The sequence below is a fragment of the Silurus meridionalis genome, chromosome 12, assembly GCF_014805685.1.
Source record: "Silurus meridionalis isolate SWU-2019-XX chromosome 12, ASM1480568v1, whole genome shotgun sequence".
NCBI lineage: Eukaryota > Metazoa > Chordata > Actinopteri > Siluriformes > Siluridae > Silurus > Silurus meridionalis.
Window position 1 is genome coordinate 5,464,091 of NC_060895.1, and position 14,164 is coordinate 5,478,254.

General features: G+C 38.7%; 1 protein-coding gene across 1 annotated transcript; it reads left to right on the forward strand.

Moving 5' to 3' along the window:
• Positions 1-13,213: 13,213 nt before the first annotated feature.
• or95a1 (odorant receptor, family 95, subfamily A, member 1) lies at positions 13,214-14,164 on the forward strand. Its single transcript, XM_046863319.1, has one exon. The coding sequence runs from the start codon at positions 13,214-13,216 to the stop codon at positions 14,162-14,164; it is 951 nt and encodes a 316-aa protein (XP_046719275.1).

Sequence of the window (14,164 nt, forward strand, 5' to 3'; positions counted from 1 at the left end):
AGAGAGGGAGAGGAAAGGATATGGATTATTATGTGTCCTTGTTGTATGAATGTTGTATGAATATTTGCTATGGCAGCAGAACTAAAAGGGAGAACTAGAAGGTAACACAGACATGAGGTATCTCTGGGATAAAAGACGACCCACCACACCACCGTCAACAATCCTGAGTGAACGTGTGAGAGTGAGGTGACGACAGCATACAAATATCCCAGTTCACTGAACACACTACATCCATGATCTCTCCAGATCTGCTGCTTTACTTAAGAAGAATCTACTGATAAATTACTTAAATAAAATAAATATGTTTTCAGACTTGACTTAAACACTGAGACTGTGTCTGAGTCCCGAACACTAAATTGTATTTATTCTCTGTATGTATGTAATCAGTATTATGGTAAAAATATATATTTTTTCAAATTACTAATGATTGATTATTACTTTCTAATTTTTACTTAAAAATGTAACTGGGATTACCCATTAAGGAACTTCATAAAACAGTAACCCCATTATTCATTACTTTATATATCATCTGGCAGTTTATAGTTTAATTATAGTATAATTTCAATGCTTTATCTAAAGACAAAAGAGAAGTCACAGTTGTATAAGTAAGCATGCTTTAAATGAGTTGCCATTTGTATTAGTTAAATTAAAAAGCTTACAGAGTATTATGTTCCAACTAAATTTACATACATATAACTAACACCATGCCAGTCACATTGGAAGCATATAGTCTAGTAATAATGTAGAATTTATATGACTCTCTCTCTCTCTCTCTCTCTCTCTCTCTCTCTCTCTCTATATATATATATATATATATATATATATATATATATATATATATATGTTGCTGGCAAGAGTGGTCACAAAAGGTGAACACCTGTAAAGGACTTTTTTGTATGCTGTCGTCCCCTCACATTCACACGTTCACTCAGGTTTGTTGACGGTGGTGTGGTGGGTCGTCTCTTATTCCAAAGAACCCTCATGTCTGTATTACCTTCTGGTTCTCCCTTGTAGTTATGCTGCCATAGCGAGTCTTGCCAGAGTCCAAACTGCACAGTGACATTAACTTTCATACACCAATAAGGACACTTAATAATCCATATCCTTCTCTTCCTGTCACCCTCTCTCTCTCTCTCTCTCTCTCTCTCACTTTCTCTCTCTCTCGTCAAACATGCTCCTGAGGTTCCAGTGACCACTGTTCCTGCCCCTCTCCCCTCCGTGGATCTTCCCACTTCATCCAGGCCTGCCTCTGGATCGTGTTCTCTTCGACAGGAGGCCACTCTGTGCAGCTTGGGACGGTTTCTCATCAACACCTTGGGTGGTTACATGAAATTCCGGAGTAAGAACAGGCGCTTTGAGGATGGATTGGTCTGTAGTTAATGTCAACAGTCTGCTACACTGACTCAGAAATACAGTTCGCTTCTGATCATCATCACTGTACCCTACGACATTGTAGATCTGCTTCAAATGGACATTCGGTGCAACCCAGATGAGGATGGGTTCCCTCTTGAGTCTGGTTCCTCTCAAGGTTTCTTCCTAATGCCATCTCGGGGAGTTTTTCCTTGCCACAGTTGCTCAACAGGGACAAACTTACTTACAAAGAACATATTTACTTTTAATCACCACATAATCTGTGTAAAGCTGCTTTGAGACAATGTTCATTGTTAATAGCTCTATACAAATAAAAATGAATTGAATTGAATTGAAATGCCATATTTGTGTATATATTGTCCAGTCTTTTTTGTCCCAGTTGGATGCATTGTGTTTTGATTAAAAGGTCATTAGTTGCTTTTATTAAAGTACTTTATCCTGAGTGCCTGCAACACATATGTCCCTAAGTCTGTCCCCAATTTCTGACATTTCTTAACATCAAAGTAAAACAAAGCACACATCATTAGTTGCCTTAGGTTGTATAATGAAAATAAAAGTGAAAACACACACACACACACACACACACACACACACACACACACACACACACACCAATAGTTACATTTATTCTCTATTTACTTCTGCTAAAGGAGCTAAACTTTTTCATGACAAATTATATGACAAATTTGAATGCCAATGTTATTTGGTACGTTATTGCAACGAAGCTTAATAAGAATTAAATTTATTAGGGACTTCATGATTCTGGTTGAGAAGGTACACAGCATATCACACAAGACAAGGATCATAGTGTCAGGACCACTTCCCACATACTAGTGAGGAATTGAGAGGTTCAGTTGACTTTTTGCTTTAAATGAATAGGTACAATCATGGTGTCGAGAACACAAACTTCACTTTCTTGATAACTGGATTGTTTATTGGGAGCTTCTCAGGTTTTTCTGCCCTGATGGCCTGCACCCCAGCAGAATTGGAGCGCCAGTCCCATCAGACAACTTCTCCAGGATGCTACACACCATCTAACTGGTAAAACATCATGTAATTCACAATTATGATTGCTGTTTTACAACAAACCAAATCGTTACAAGTACACATATAGCCCATTTAATAGAAACCGTGTCTATTCCCCATATAGTAAGACTAAATGAATACAGTACAAGATCAAGAAATTAATCCAGCCATTAGGGTTGCACAAGCCAGTGCACTCTTAGTGCCGGTCCTAAACCCGGGTAAATGGGGAGGGTTGTGTTAGGAAGGACATCCAGCATAAAACATGTGCCAAATCAAATATGTGGATAACGAAAAAGAAATGACCACCACAGGTATTGTTAGCTAACAGGGTACCGGTGGAAAATGGGCTACTGTTGGCCGAAGGAGGAGAAGAAGAGGAGGAAGATGTTTATAGAGACAGCAGGGAAAAAAGAAGTGTATGAGAGTGGAGGTTCGGGTGGGTATTTCAAATGTTGCTACTATGACTGGTAAAGGGAAAGAGGTAGCTGATATGATGGAGAGGAGAAAGGTAGATATGTTGTGTGTTCAGGAGACCAAGTGGAAAGGGAGTAAGACCAGGAACATTAGAGGTGGGTTTAAACTGTTCTATAATAGTGTGGATGAAAAGAGAAGTGGTGTAGGGGTGATCCTAAAGGAAAAATACAGTAAGTGTGTAGTGGAGGTGAAGAAAGTTTCTGATAGGGTGATGATCGTGAAGATGAAAGTTGAAGGGATGATGATAAATGTCATCAGTGCTTATGCTCCACAAGTCAGCTGTGAGATGGAGGAGAAGGAAAAATTCTGGAGTGAGTTGGATGAAGTGGTAGAAGTTGTACCTGTGAGTGATAAGTGATTGGGGTGGATTTCAATGGGCATGTCGGTGAAGGGAACAGAGGTGATGAGGAGGTGATGGGTAGGTATGGCTTTAAGGAAAGGAATGTGGAAGGACAGATGGTGGTAAATTTTGCTAAAAGGATGGAAATGGCAGTGGCACTTATTTTAAGAAGAAGGAGGATCACAGGTTGATGTATAAGAGTGGAGGAAGGTGCACACAGGTGGACTATGTTCTATGTAGGAGATGCAACCTGAAGGAGATTGGAGACTGTAAGGTGTCGGCAGGGGACAGTGTAGCTAGACAGCATCGGATGGTGATCTGTAGGATGGTTTTGGAGTTGAAGAAGCAGAGGAGGAAAGTGAAGACTGAAAGAAGAATAAGATGGTGGAAACTGAAGGCGGAAGACTGTAGTGTGAGATTCAGGGAAGAGGTTAGAGAGGGGCTCGTGGTGGTGAGGAGGTGCTGGATGATTGGGCAACTACTGCAGAAGTGATAAAGGAGACAGCTAGAAAGGTACTTGGTGTGACATCTGGAAAGAGAATGAGGAAGTGCAGGAGAGCATAAAGAGAAGGAGGTTGGCAAAACAGAATTGGGATCGACAGAGAGATGAGAAAAGTAGGCAGGAGTACAAGGAGATGCGACAGCAGGTAAAGAGGGATATGGCGAAAGCCAAGGAAAAGGCATATGAGGAGCTGTATAAAAGTTACTAAGGAAGGAGAAAAGGATTTGTACCGATTGGCCAGGCAGAGGGACCGAGCTGGGAAGAATGTGCTGCAAGTTTAAGCAATAAAGGATGGAGATGGAAATGTGTTGACTAGTGAGGAGAGTGTGTTGAGAAGATGGAGTATTTTGAGCAGCTGATGAACGAGAAAAATGAGAGCGAGGGAAGGTTGGATGGTGTGGAGTTGGTGAAGCCAACCACAGGAAGTGGATAAAATTCCCATGAAGTTATGGGAAAGAGGAAGAGCACCACAGATGCATTATTTGCGTTGAGAATGTTGATGGAGAAGTATAGAGAAGTTTAGAAGGAGTAGCATTGTGTGTTTGTGGATTTAGAGAAAGCGTACAACAGGGTGCCAAGAGAGGAGTTGTGGTACTGTATGAGGTGTGTCAGAGAAGTATGTGAAGGTGGTGCAGGACATGTATGGAGACAGTGTGACAGCATTAAAGTGTGCAATAGGAACGACAGACTGGTTCAAGGTGGAGGTTGGACTGCATCAAGGATCGGCTCTGAGCCCTTTCCTGTTTGCAGTGGTGATGGACTGGTTGATAGACAAGGTCAGACAGGAGTCCCCATGGACTATGATGTTTGCGGATGATTTTGTTATTTGTGGTGAGAGTAGGGAGCAGGTGGAGAAGAGCCTGGGGAGGTGGAGGTACGTGCTGGAGGAAAGGGGAATGAAAGTCAGTAGGAGTAAGACAGAGTACATGTGTGTGAATGAGAGGGAGGGCAGTGGAGTGGTGCGGTTGCAGGGAGAAGAGGTGGTGGAGGTGGAGGAGTTCAGGTACCTGGGGTCAACAGTGCAAAGTAATGGAGAGTGTGTTAAAGAAGTGAAAAAAGAGTGCAGGCAGGGTGGAGTGGGTGGAGAAAAGTGGCAGGAGTGATTTGTGATAGAAGGGTATCTGCTAGAGTGAAAGGGAACGGTTATAGGACTGTGGTGAGACCTGCAATGTTGTATGGTTTAGAGACAGTGGCAGTGAGTAAAAGACATGAGGCGGAGCTGGAGGTAGCGGAGCTGAAGATGTTGAGGTTTTCGTTGGGAGTGACGAGGACGGACAGGATTAGAAATGAGTTTATTAGAGGGTCAGAGCATGTAGGACATTTTGGAGACAAGGTGAGGCAGGCGCGATTGAGATGGTTTGGACATGTTCAGAGGAGGGACATGGGGTAGGAGAATGCTGAGGATGGAGCCACCAGGAAGGAGGAAAAGAGGAAGACCAAGGAGGCGGTTTATGGATGTGGTGAGGGAAGACATGCAGGCAGTTGGGTTGAAAGAGGCAGATGTGGAGGACAGGGGGGTATGGAGACGGATGATCCACTGTGGCGACCCCTAATGGGAGAAGCCGAAAGAAGAGGAGAAGAACAAGATCAAGAAATTATCTTATTACAGTTAAAAAAGAAAATGTTGATTTTCTTCAAGACTTTGCTCATTTTCTTTTAGACCTCTTGGTCAATTTCGATTAAGTGCTGCTTGTAGGAAACTTTAATATTTACATAGATGATTTAAATTATGCCCTCAGACTAATTATAAATAATAATAATTTTAAGACTTATTAAACTCCATTGGGGTTAAACAAAAAACCACTAGACCAAATCATTGTTTTCATCACACACTAGATTTAATATTATGCCATGGAGCGGCACTGATATAGCTACTTTTCCTCAGTGTGATGATATCACAGATCATTACTTCATACTGTACACACTACTGTATACATACTGTAGAGCAGGTTAGCTGTGTCGCAACATTATTAACTTGGTAGTACTTTTGTTTTGAATACTAACGACAGAAAAACAAGTAGCTTATAAGACACATTACCCCTATCCGATTAAAAAGGTTAGAGAAAAAAGACCAGCACCATGGCTTAATAGTCATACTCATGCCCGTAAGAGAACAGCCAATAACCCGGAGAGAATATAGAGAAAAACTAAATGAAGTATTTAGTTTTGCATATAAAGACAGTATGCTCAGTTACAGACAGGTGCTAAACACTGCTAGGGTCAAACATCTAAACAAATTCACAGAAAACAACCGTAACAATCCCAGGTTCCTTTTTAGTACAGTGGCTAGATCAACAACAAATCAGATATCTGAAAAGAGTATTCCCATACAGTTTAGTAGTGAGGACTTTTTTTAATTTCGTCACAGAAACAAAATCATGGAGGTCCAACCTCTGACAGCATCTCGTAAACAAGTCTAAACTAAAGCTCCACAATTACATTTACAATGCTTTACAACAATAGGACAGGAAGAGCTTTGTGATCTGATCAACATGTCTGTTAGATCCCATTCCAACTACATTACTGAAAGGATTGTTACATACAGCTGGTGAGCCTCTTGTCAATATAATTAACTCCTTAGTATCTTTAGGTCATGTCCCTAAACCTCTCAAGTTGGCAGTTATTAAGCCCTTTAATAAGAAACCTAATTTGGATCCAAACAAACTATCAAATTACAGACCCATTTCAAACATTCTGTTTATGTCTACATTTTAGAAAATATTTTGTCTGCTCAGTTATGTTCCTTCTTACAAGAAAACAATATCTTTTAAGAGTTTCAGTCAGGTTTCAGGCCCCATTATAGCACAGAAACTGTTATAGTTAAAATCGCAAATGACTTGATTTCTATCTTCAGACCAAGGCTGCATCTCTCTGATAGTTTAACTAAATCTTATCGCTGCATTCGAAACTATAGCTTTGAATTTACTGACTGAGACATGTTTAGAAAGGCTGCAACCAACTGCAACCTCACCAACTTGGAGGGGTACACATCGTCAGGGACCAGCTACATCAGCAAGTGCATTAATGATGTCACCGTCTCTAAGAACATTATCTTATGCCCCAACCAGAACGCGTGGATAACTGGAGACTTGCATGCACTCCTGAAGACCCAAGACTATGTATTCAGGGCAGACGACAGGGTGGCCCTAAGAACAGTGAGGGCCAAACTGTCCCAGGCCATCAGAGAGGCAAAGTGTGAGTATCCACAAACCCTTTACCAACAGCAGTGACACATGGCATATGTGGCTGGGCATTGAAGCCATCACCAACTACAGGACATCATAACCTGCCTGTGACAGTGATGGTTCCCTTCTAGAACAGCTTCTACACCCGTTTTGAAGCGCAGAACGACGTGACAGCTCGGAAGACCCTTCCTTCCAACAACCAGGTGCTTTGTCTCTCCACTGCTGATGTGAGGAAAGCTTTAAGCATAATCAACCCAATCAAAGCTGCAGGACCACTCAACATTCCTGGCAGAGTGCTCAGAAGATGTGCAGACCAACTGGCAGATGTTCTCACCGACATCTTCAACATCTCTCTGAGCATCACTGCTGTCCCAAAGTGCTTTAAGACAACGACCATCGTCCCCGTCCCGAAGAAACCATCTGTGTCCTGCCTCAGTGACTACCGTCCCGTTGCACCCTCTCCTATCATCATGAAGTACTTCGAGAGGCTCGTCATGAGGCAAAACATCCTAGAGATGTACCAGCACTATTTAGATCCCACTTCATGTAGAGTTTGGACATTGGACTTCTTTGAACATTTAAAGCCTTTTAATTTTGTAAAGGTTTTGTATTTTTTATATGATATTTTATAACACTTATAATGACACTTTTGATATCACCCAAATGAGGATGGGTTCCCCTTTTGAGTCTGGTTCCTCTCAAGGTTTCTTCCTCATACCATCTAAGGGAGTTTTTCCTTGCCACAGTCAGTTGCTTAGGATTAATACACATAATTCACTTATATAAAATTTTATATCAAAATTTATATAAAATGTATTGTGTAAATATATATATATATATATATATATATATATATATATATATATATATATATATATATATATATATGTGTGTGTGTGTGTGTGTGTGTGTGTGTGTGTGTGTGTGTGTGTGTGTGTGTGTGTGTGTGTGTGTGTGTGTGTGTTTGTTTGTATTTTCCAAAATAATCTGTGTATTCTGTATAAAATAAATGCTATGTGGATAAATATTACATCAGCATGTTTACAAAATCTGTTCATTAGATATGTGGGGACATCTCCCTGTAGCCTAATCTAAACCAGAACTCATTAATGGAATTGTTTTTGCTTCCATATTGCTTTAGTTTAACTACCAAGGGAAACAGATGCTGATGCATTTGTTCTCATGTGACAAAGTGTATTTTCCATTTCACTTGTATTAATTAATATGTTTAATAATTTAGAACCTTCTTGTCTTTCAAAACTTATAATTAGACACATAGGATTTGAGAACTTTTTTTTTTATGTAATTAACAAATAAGAGCTGCAATGTCTTACCTTTAAGGCCTCAGAATGTGTATTGTCAAATAATGGCCTTCTTATGTAAGTAGATTCAATTACATGGACACTATTCTGGCTTTAGTGTCTATCAGTAGGTTCAATGCACTACAGCAAACTGATTATCGAATGCAACTTAGCTTGCTAGCCACATCAGTGACGCATGTCTGAAAGTAAATGAGGAAACGTGTCTTTTTTGTTTGCCATACAGAACAAACACCACTTAACCAAACCCCAAAAGATTCAGTTAATAATTAAGAAGTAGGGAACACAGGTTCATGCTACAATATAAGTCAAGTGAAGTTAAGTTTATTTCTATAGTGCTTTTCACAACAGACATTGTCTTAAAGCAGCTTTGATTTTAAACAGAATTTAACAGTTAAGGTGAATGATGTGTATTTATCCCTGATGAGCAGCCATGGCGACTGTGGCAAGGAAAAACTTTCTTAGATGATAGAAGGAATAAACCTTGAGAGGAACCAGACTCAAAAGGGAACCCATCCTCATTTGGGTGATATCAAGAGTGTGATTTTGTAAAACAATACAGAACACTGGAGACTGAGAACCAACATGACCGGAGTGTGAGATTATGAGTAACGTCCTTTCTACAGTCTCAAATATAATATAGAATTAAACTATCCTTTAGGCTATGTTTAACACCTATGCTCTTTTAAGGGTTAGTTTATCTTCCAGTTTTATTTGCTTAGAGAATTCCAAATCTTGTGACATCATGGCCATTTCAACGCCAGCATGGTATTCTCACCTGGCATATCCATGTCCACTAATGATTGATGCATATAATAAGACTGCAATATGTGTCCATTTAGTGCAGATTAGACTGGGCCACATGCCTGAATAACTTCTTCTACGCTTTGGGTGGTTTCATGGAATTCCGAAATGGGAGCGGGAGCTTGGAGAATGGATTTGGACTGTGGTTAAAGTCAGCGGTCTGCTACACTGACTCAGGACTACAATTTGCTTCTGATTACTGTACCCCGCAACATCATTTATCTGCAATAAATAGACATTCGGTGCAACCCAGATGAGGATGGGTTCCCTCTTGAGTCTGGTTCCTCTCAAGGTTTCTTCCTTCTGCCATTTTGGGGAGTTTTTTTACTTGCCACAGTTGCCACTGGCTTGCTCATCAGGGACAAACTTACACTTATAAATAACATCATATTCATTTTATCACTACTAAATCCTAATCCTTTTTCCTCATTTACATATACATTTATGGATTTTGACAGACGGCCGTATCCAGAGCTGCTAACAGAAGTACTTATAAAAACACCTTCATTCAAAGTCAAAGACTAACATCAGCTTAAATCGCGGTTGGGAGAAAAGCACCCCAGCAGATGCTTTGCTTTATTCTGCCTTCAGTTTTACTTCAGTAAGTGAAATGCATGTTCAGTTGGGTTGAGGTCTTTCTACATTCGAGAATATATCTTTGCCTTTGGATGCTTTCACTGTATATTTTGGTCATTAAACCATGAAGGTCAGTCCTATCAGTTTTATCAGCAGAAAATATAGCTCTATACAATTAATAATCCGTTTTCATAATTTTTCATATTTCTATTACATTAATAAACACCACTGATGTAGTTTCACTGGCAGCCACACATGCCCATGCCATAACACTGCCTCCACCATGCATTGTAGTATGCTGTAGATCATAAGCCATCCATTTCATTCTCCATACTATTCTTTTCCCATCATTTTAATACAGGTTATTCTCTTCAAATATCTTCTTTTAGAACTGGGCGGGATTTTTAGATGTTTTCTAGGTAACTTATTTTTGCATGTAATGGGCCAGATGTTGCTCTATGTTGAATTTTATTGAACTTTGTTCCAATTTAACATGAAAAGTGTGGTGATTGTTTACACAACAACTAAGCAGGTGTCATTAGTGTGTATCACTTTAGTGTTCAGTAAGACTATGTGGCTGATTTGGTAGAAGGATAAAATAAGAAGACACTGCCACTGGGCATCTAAGTGAGGTGTGAATTTATGCAATGCTTTATGGCCAAAAAAAGCCAAGACATAGTCTGCAGGACATGTGGGATTTGATATGGTGAGATATCCCCAAATGCCTCAAATGCGTGGGTAGAAAAAACATATTGCAAAATCTTTATACATTTGTTAATAAAAAATAAATATAAAATTGGCATTGTTGATTTAGTTTACAGTCTCCATCCTTGCTTGGTCCAAAACAACTCCAAACTATTAAGCTTCCACCACAATGTTTATTTGTAGGTGTGAGAGATCTTCTCTTAGCAGTCACTGAGAAGCTGCATACTGCTACAGATTTATAACAAAAGCTGCAATATGGTAGAGGAATACAATCAAGGAAATACAACCCTGATCAGAGACCCAACACAAATAAAAAACACAAGATATATTACACTATATTTATTTATTTTACAAAAAAAAAAATAAATAACTGGAGAAGCCACATAGGAAAAGCAAAGTACACCCCTTCTGATTCTATAGCAATTAAGAGCAGCCAGGTTCTGCTAATTAAATAACTTTGATTATTTGATCATCAGCAATTGTCCATCATTCTACAGGGACAATGATTATTCACAAGTGGAGAACAAGAGATTTGCCAATATTATAAGGAGTGGACGTCCAAAGGTTCACCCTAAGCGCAGACTGTGCAATGCTCAAGGAAAGTTACATCTGTCTCAACAAGCCTCAGTTAACATGTTAAATATTAAAGTGTTGGTGGTGAAGGGGTATTGATCTGGGCTCGTTTAGCTGCCAAATGACCTGGGCACCTTGGAATCACTGAGTTGTCCATGAACCAGTATACCAAACTATTCTAGAGTTAAATGGACAAATATATTTAAAACTGGGTCATGTAACAGGCAGTGATCCCTATAACACACACAAATCTACAGCTGAAGGGCTGAATCCAAGTTAATGAAAATGTCAACCATAACATTATCATTATATTTGTACATAAGCATAAAAAATATGAAAAGCAAAAATAATAAAAAGGAATTATGTAGAGAAAAATTTAATTGTGCTGCAATGTGAGAAGTATGGGCTTTTTCTTCATCCTGACAGAGCCATGGTCATGTAGTACTGTATTAATGGTGAATTGCACAATTCAGTACCTTTTGACAAGAGTAAGGTTGGTTGTGAGAGGTGTTTCTATATCCCATATCTTGTGTTTCCTTGTTGTGGGTTCTCTGATTTCCTTTCATATCTGTTTTTTCTACTCAAATATTTAGGCTCAGATGTTCAAATAAAGTGTGGGCTAAGATTTCGATTTGATTTTGATAAAATGTGTGCAATGCATTATGATGATGTATGAATGTATCTCAAGTCCATTTTGTTTCTGTAAAAGGCCCCAAATAGATGTATATATCAGATTACTGACTTTGTAGCCTCTATCAAAAATTAATCCCTGCACTACTCTCAACAAACGACAAAAACATTTTTTTTACAGTCTAATAGTGTATTTAGTATGCTTGAATTACTAAAGAACCCTAACACCAGTGAAAATAATATAATGAATTTCTGGACAAACTTTAGCGTGTTTACAAAATAAGGACATGATTAAGTAATTAGCAGTGTGAGGTGATGCCCCCTGTGGCCTAATCAGCACCAAAGCATTTTGCTCCTTTGTTTTTATTTTGCTTCAGTGTAATTACCAAAGGAAGCAGATAGTGAATTAGGTCTCTTGTGACCAAGTGTCCCACAGCCACATTTATATATCAATGCTTTCCCAAATAACATGTAATAAAACATTTTCTTGTGCTAGAGAATGTGTTTCATAATTCAGAACCTGCTTGGCTTCTTACAACATATAATTGGCCACATAGGATTTAAAAACATGTTTAACATGTTGACATGTTTAACTAACAAGTGCCAGTTACGTTACATTGCTGTTATTCTGGCTCCAGCATCACCAGGGTCAACTCACTACAAGAGAGCAAAGAGAGCAATCATAAAAAACTAATAAATAAGTTTTAAAGAGCAAACTGCTTTTAACCAAAAAGTTTCTATTAATAATCCAATAAGAAAAAAGATAACAGATATTCCAGAATCGAAGAATTTTAATGTTTAAATTGAAAAAACTACATTAAATGTTGGTCAATATTATACACCTGACCATTGTTCAATTGTGAACCTATCTTAAAATTTGTATTAACATATACAGTTAATTTTAAATCCAGAGCTACTCTTACTTAGATATGCACTGTATTAACTCATAACTACATACCACATTATTTGATGCAAGTTCCAGTGAGTGTCAATAGGTTTATGAGGCCTTTAAACCAATAAGGTGTATTATTACAAATATTAAATTATTCATTGGTGATCTCACTCTGGCTAAATATTTGTTTATTTCACAATTCAGCATTCATTCTTATTAATTACATTAATTTAACACATAATGCAAAGCTACATTTTACACACGATTTTGAAGACTGACATTTAAAAAACAGACATTTATTACATACAGTAGTAAGCAATTAAGGACAGAACCATGCCATACACTTTATATGCAAATTCTGGAATTGCGTGAACACGCTGTTAATTACAAAAGCGGTGTTTAGTGACCAATGTTTGCAAATCCCTAGAGAATAACCCTTTTCTCATATGACAAAGATGAAATGTATATAACTTCGCTCCCCTTCTCAAATTATCCTTTAATTGCTATCGGAGATCGTGGTGAGTATTTAAGAATGCAATTTTAATCAATCAAGAATTCATGCCATATTCTGTTTTATTCTGTCCCTTGTTAAAAGTGAAATACATGCAATACAAATAAAAATGATATGAATTTATTTATAAAATCTTTTCAACAGACAAATGTCATTTACTGACTTCGTTTTAGAACACTTAGGCTATTTGTCTTTTGGTATACCAGGTCTAAAGTACCTTATTTAAATAGGTTTTTATACACAGTTTATATTAACATAATTTCAAATGAATTTTAAATTTCAGCGTCTGCAAAGTTCTTGACGTTATGCAAAATTTGACTGAATTCCCAGGCAATGCCACATCCAGCGACACCACAGCTATAATCCTAAAGGTGTGTGTGGTGATCCCACTGTTTAGTGCCTTTCTCTACTTTATTCTGCTGATGCTGCATATATTTGCATCACATCGCCAATTCTTGGACAGCTCACGTTATATCCTGTTTGCCTACATGCTGGTCAATGACACACTGCAGTTACTCTCCTCTGTGTTGCTCTTTTTATTCATTATGGGAAATCTGAAGCTTGCCATCATCTACTGTGCACCACTGCTCTTTTTCTCTGTTGCCACCTTTCAGAATGGCCCACTAATTCTAGCTGCCATGTCACTAGAACGCTACGTGGCTATCTTCTACCCACTGCGTCGACCCATCTCTTGGAGGCCTGAAAGAATTTGGTTGATTGCTTTGAGCACGTGGGTAATCAGCTGTATCACTCCTTTAGTGGATTTCATCCTGATGCGCCCGAATCCGGCTTGGGATATCTACACCACTCAATTGTCCTGCAAATCCACTGTACTCAGTGGCTTGCCCATTCAAATTCTCTTCAAAGTAGTTGTGAATGTAGTCTTCTTAGCTGCTGTGGCCCTTATCATTCTTTTTACATACATTCGGATCCTTCTGGAGACTCGAAAGATGCGTGACGACCGGGCATCTGTAACCAGAGCGCTGCACACTGTGGTGTTGCATGGATTACAGCTGCTTTTGAGCATGATGGTCTTCACATTTCCCATTACTGAAAACTTTATTGTTCTGAATGTAAAATCAATGCAGGAACATATTCAATTTTTCAATTACTTCTGCTTTGTGCTGCTGCCACGCTTTCTCAGCCCACTCATTTATGGCTTCAGAGATGAGAGTCTGAGAGGTTATATGAAAAAAAGCATGCCTTGTTATAAGGCTCATATTGGGCCACATAAATTAGTAAAAATCACAAAATGA

Bases quoted from the DNA above. Each gene is read 5' to 3' on its own strand.
- or95a1 (XM_046863319.1), top strand. From the start codon at position 13,214: ATGCAAAATTTGACTGAATTCCCAGGCAATGCCACATCCAGCGACACC.